The sequence below is a fragment of the Chinchilla lanigera genome, unplaced genomic scaffold (genome assembly GCF_000276665.1).
Source record: "Chinchilla lanigera isolate Chin_1 unplaced genomic scaffold, ChiLan1.0 scaffold00036, whole genome shotgun sequence".
In the NCBI taxonomy this organism is placed as follows: domain Eukaryota; kingdom Metazoa; phylum Chordata; class Mammalia; order Rodentia; family Chinchillidae; genus Chinchilla; species Chinchilla lanigera.
Genome location: NW_004955437.1, coordinates 8,783,909 through 8,788,321, shown reverse-complemented (window position 1 = coordinate 8,788,321; position 4,413 = coordinate 8,783,909). Strand labels below are relative to the sequence as shown.

General features: G+C 57.6%; 1 protein-coding gene across 1 annotated transcript in view; it reads left to right on the top strand.

The window, feature by feature from the left end:
• The window catches only part of Prph2 (peripherin 2 (retinal degeneration, slow)), a 10,579-nt gene extending 6,468 nt beyond the window's left edge, over positions 1-4,111 (top strand). Inside the window, exons 2-3 of the mRNA XM_005389723.2 lie at positions 1,120-1,366; positions 3,892-4,111. Of these exons, the coding sequence (XP_005389780.1) occupies positions 1,120-1,366; positions 3,892-4,104 (460 nt within the window). The 3' untranslated portion in view covers positions 4,105-4,111. The remainder of the gene's footprint in view (positions 1-1,119; positions 1,367-3,891) is intronic.
• The last annotated feature ends 302 nt before the right edge of the window (positions 4,112-4,413 follow it).

Here is a 4,413-nt window from a genome sequence, read left to right as displayed (position 1 = left end):
TTTTTTTTGAGACAGGGTCTCCTTATATAGTTCATGCTGGCCTTGAACTCAACAGGTAGCCTGGACTAGCCTCAAACTCACAGTGATCCTCCTGCCTCAGCCTCCTGAGTGCTGGGATTACAGGTGTGCACCATCATGCCCAACTTTCCTCTTTTACATGCTGATGGTTTTATTGACAAGGATGTGATTCATATATTGCATACTGGCCATGGTACACAAGGCCTGAGCGGTACAGATTTGCTCTGACAGTCGAGATACCATCACTGAAATCTCACTGGGCCGCAGAGGAAATAGCAGGCACAGTAAGCCCTTGCATCTGGAGTGAGATTAACGACACATTTCTGTATTTGCAAGTGTACAATGATTTCTGCTTTGCACCGTGACATGCTTTCTGTCCTTGTGCTGTAAAAGTCTGCTGCTCCTGAGTACTGCATGGCTCCATGGCAGCTTTTACTAGAGACAACGGACACACAGCTGAGTGTGCAAATCCCAAGTGTGGCCTGAGGAGTTTTACAAGAGACACCCAGGATGACCATAGGTCGGGTAGAACACATGGCCTGCCTGTGGGCTGGGAGACCGTCCACTGGAAAGTGCCTTTTGCATTCTGAACCTTGTGAGGTATGATGTACTCTAAAAACTGCATAAACCGAGAAATGCAAAAGCCGCTGGGAGCCCTCCCTGTCAGCTGGGCAACCCAGGGAGCTGGGCGTCCTTCGGGGGAGAAAGGAGCTACCACCGGGCGGGGCCAGGACCAGGCTGCGTCTGCTGGCCTCCATCCCACAAGGGGAGATGAGGTTGGCGAGGGGTTGGGCCCAAACCCTGACAGTCACGAGTGCCGGGCAGAGCCTCGTCCATGGCCACCCTGGCTTCCGGCCAGACGCAGGGGCTGCTGGCTGTCTGTGTTCCTGTTTATCCACCTCATGGGTTCCCATCTGCTCCGGAAAGGCACGGTCAGGGGCCGTGCCCAGCACCAGGGCTGCACACGGCGGGGGCACAGCAAGTGGATGAGTGAGTGAGGGAGTGAACGGGCGGAGGCGCAGGTTTCCAGCAGCAGGGTGGTGGGAGCAGGTGCCGGGTAGGAAGCCCTGAAGCTCTCACCAGGCTGTCTGTTCCCCGCAGCCGCATCAAGAGCAACGTGGACGGGCGGTACCTGGTGGACGGGGTGCCCTTCAGCTGCTGCAACCCCAGCTCGCCGCGGCCCTGCATCCAGTACCAGCTCACCAACAACTCCGCACACTACAGCTACGACCACCAGACCGAGGAGCTCAACCTGTGGCTGCGGGGCTGCAGGGACGCCCTGCTGGGCTACTACGGCAGCCTCATGAGCTCCATGGGCATCGTCACGCTGCTTGTGTGGCTCTTTGAGGTCAGCCCGCTGGCAGATGGTGGGGGGCAGAGGGAGCCCCTGGGGTTCAGCAGGAGGAGAGTGGGGACAGAGCACCAGGCTCAGACTTCAGGGTCTCCACTTACAAAAGTAACTTCTTTAGGTGAAATGCAGAGCACACAAAGTCACCACAGTAAGTATACAATTCAGTGGCCCTCGGGACATTCACATCATGTGACTGCTGCCTCTAGTTCTAAACGTTTCCATAGCCGGGCATGGTGGTGCACACCTGTAATCCCAGCACTGGGGAGGCTGAGGCAGGAGGATCATTGCGAGTTCGAGGCCAGCCTGGGCTACAAAGTGAGCTCAAGGCCAGCCTGAACTGCATAGCGAGACCCTGTCTCAGAACGACAAAAAAACAAAGAAACATTTCCATCAACTCAGAGAACTCCTCTCCCTCCCTCCCCACCCAGCCCTGGGCCCCGTGTCTCTGCTGTCCCTGTGCCACAGAGGGAGACCTGCTTCGCTCGGCTCCTTTCACCCAGCAGGTCTTGGAGGCTCACCCTCCATCCGAGAGTAGACTGATCTCTGTCACAGGGGAATGGCAGCACCAAGCTCTGGGTGGGGACTCGGGGCAGTGATATGCACACTGGGTGTTCGGGAACTTCCGTGGTAACCCTAATCATCTTCAGGTTCACCCCCGCCCCCTCTGTAAGGCTTAACCTCCATCCCGGGGCTCTAGAGCCAGACCCTAGCGAGCCCTGGAATGCGCTGAATTCATTCAGGGCTCCTGCAGGAATTCAACTCGGAGGCGGGCAGGGCGCTGTTCTAGGTGCTGAACCAGGGTGAGCGGGTGACCGGCAGTGAAGGTGGTGGTGGGGACCCGGGCTGTGGACACTCACAGGGTGTGCCATGCCCACGTGGAAGGAGAGGTGGCCATTGTGCCCGGAGGCTTCTCCGGCGTCCAGGCAGACACTGTGTCCATTTACTGGTCGTTGCTCCTTGAGGCAGAGTCAGGGGGTGAGGGGGAGAAAGGGGTGCAGCTCACTGCTAGGAGGCTGGAGAACAGGACCCCAGCCCAGCACAGGAAGCTCGGGAGGGGAGCAGAAATCAGGGGGCTGCGGGCCATCACTGCCTCTCGCCACCTGTACGGGGACTGGTGACCGCATGAGACGGGCCAGCTCGCTGGGGCCAGGGAGTCTGCACGCCCTGACTTTTCCTCTAAGCCTGAATGGGCAGACCTGTGACAGGCACACGGGGGAGGATGACATCAGACTTGCGAGCCAAAGTGTGGTCATCATGAAGGGCAGCGCTGATCATACGTTGGGCTCTTTTAGGAAGGCAGGGGTTCCAGAGTGGGTGTGCTCACACCACCCAGGCTTGCTGGAGGAGGCGACTTTTTCCAGTGTAAAATACGTCATTACACTTGCGATTGACCCTTATTCCACACTTTTGGTTTCTCACACCATAGAAACCATGCAGTATCTACACACGTGTGTCCCATTTATTTCACTTACCAGTATGGTCTCAATGCATCCATTTACCTAAGAATGTCTCAAGCTTATCCTTCTTTATGGCAGAGTAGTACTCCATGGCATAACCCCCCATCTTCTTTATCCATTTACACTTGGAATTGATAAAAACAAAACCTACAGTTCTATCAGTCACTAGCATCAGGTGCTACTCCCCCCTGGGACTACGGGCTCCACACCTACTGAGGCAGCGCAAGCCACGTGACCAAGGTGCTGCTTCTCCTGAAAACTGGCAGCCCAGGTGAAGCCCGGCTTCCTCACCAGAAGCCATCACAATGAACAAATCCAGTTGTCTATTCCTGGTCCCTACTCCTCAGTCAAAGTAACGGCTACAGAGGAACCACAGGAGACTGTCTGCAGGAGAGAGATGACTGCTTTTTAGCAGTACTGGGGATTTTTTTTTTTTTTTTTTGAACTGGGAATCGAACTCAGGACCTTGCGCTTGCCAGGCAGGTGCTTGTGCCACTGAGCTATATTCCCAGCCCTAGTACTGGGGATTGAACCCAGAGCTTTCACATTGAGCTACATTCCTAGCCCTTTTAGAAAACTTTGTTTTGGGGTCTCACTCAGGCTGGGCTTGAAAGTGTGATCTTCTTGCCTCAGCCTTCCAGGGTGCTAGGATTACAGGTGTGCACTAGCTAAGGAGGTGACTTTTAAAGCCTATCCACCGAAGTCACCCAACAGCCAAAATATGCCAAGGAATGTGCTGGGAATGGGGCGGGGACTGGAACCCAGGATCGGGGGATGGGAGGAGGGTGGGCTGTGGCAGGCAGCTCAGGAGCAGGGGCGAGTTGATGGGCTAATGGGTGAAGAGCCAGAGTGGGGAGAGGACGGGGTGAGGGGAACCCACAGCAGCCCTGGGAGGCTGAGACAGGTGGGATAAGCATGGTGCCTTAGGCATGAGGCCAGACTTGACTGCCCCCGTTTAAACCCCTGGACCCTCCCGGGGGGATGGGCGGATGAGCTCCTGGCCCCTACCGGCCCAACTCCTAGCTCCCGCCCACTTCCCCCCCCCGTCCTGGTCCTGCCCCACAGGTGGCCATCACCGTCGGGCTGCGCTACCTGCACACGGCGCTGGAGAGCGTGTCCAACCCCGAGGACCCGGAGTGTGAGAGCGAGGGCTGGCTGCTGGAGAAGAGCGTGCCCGAGACCTGGAAGGCTTTCCTGGAGAGCCTGAAAAAGCTGGGCAAGGGCAACCAGGTGGAAGCCGAGGGCGCGGACGCAGGCCAGGCCGCCGAGGCCGGCTGAGGGGGACCCGTCCCCTCCCGAACACTGAGTAGTGGACTCCAGGCAATGCGGCCCCCCCCTGCCCAACTGCATGTCTGACTCCCTCAAGGCTGCCGCTGGGAACAGCCCATCATGGCCTCTTCTTGGTGGTGCGATGCACGTTTAGGGTCCCTTGAAGCATGTGGCAGACACGGGTGGGTTGACCGACTCCCAAAGCGAATGAATGAGACCTGGCTCGCTCCGGACGCACCTCCCTCTCGGGCCGCACCCAGGCCCACCTTCCCTCTCCGGCCTCGCCTGAGGGCGGCTCCCCCTCTAGAACCTGCTGCT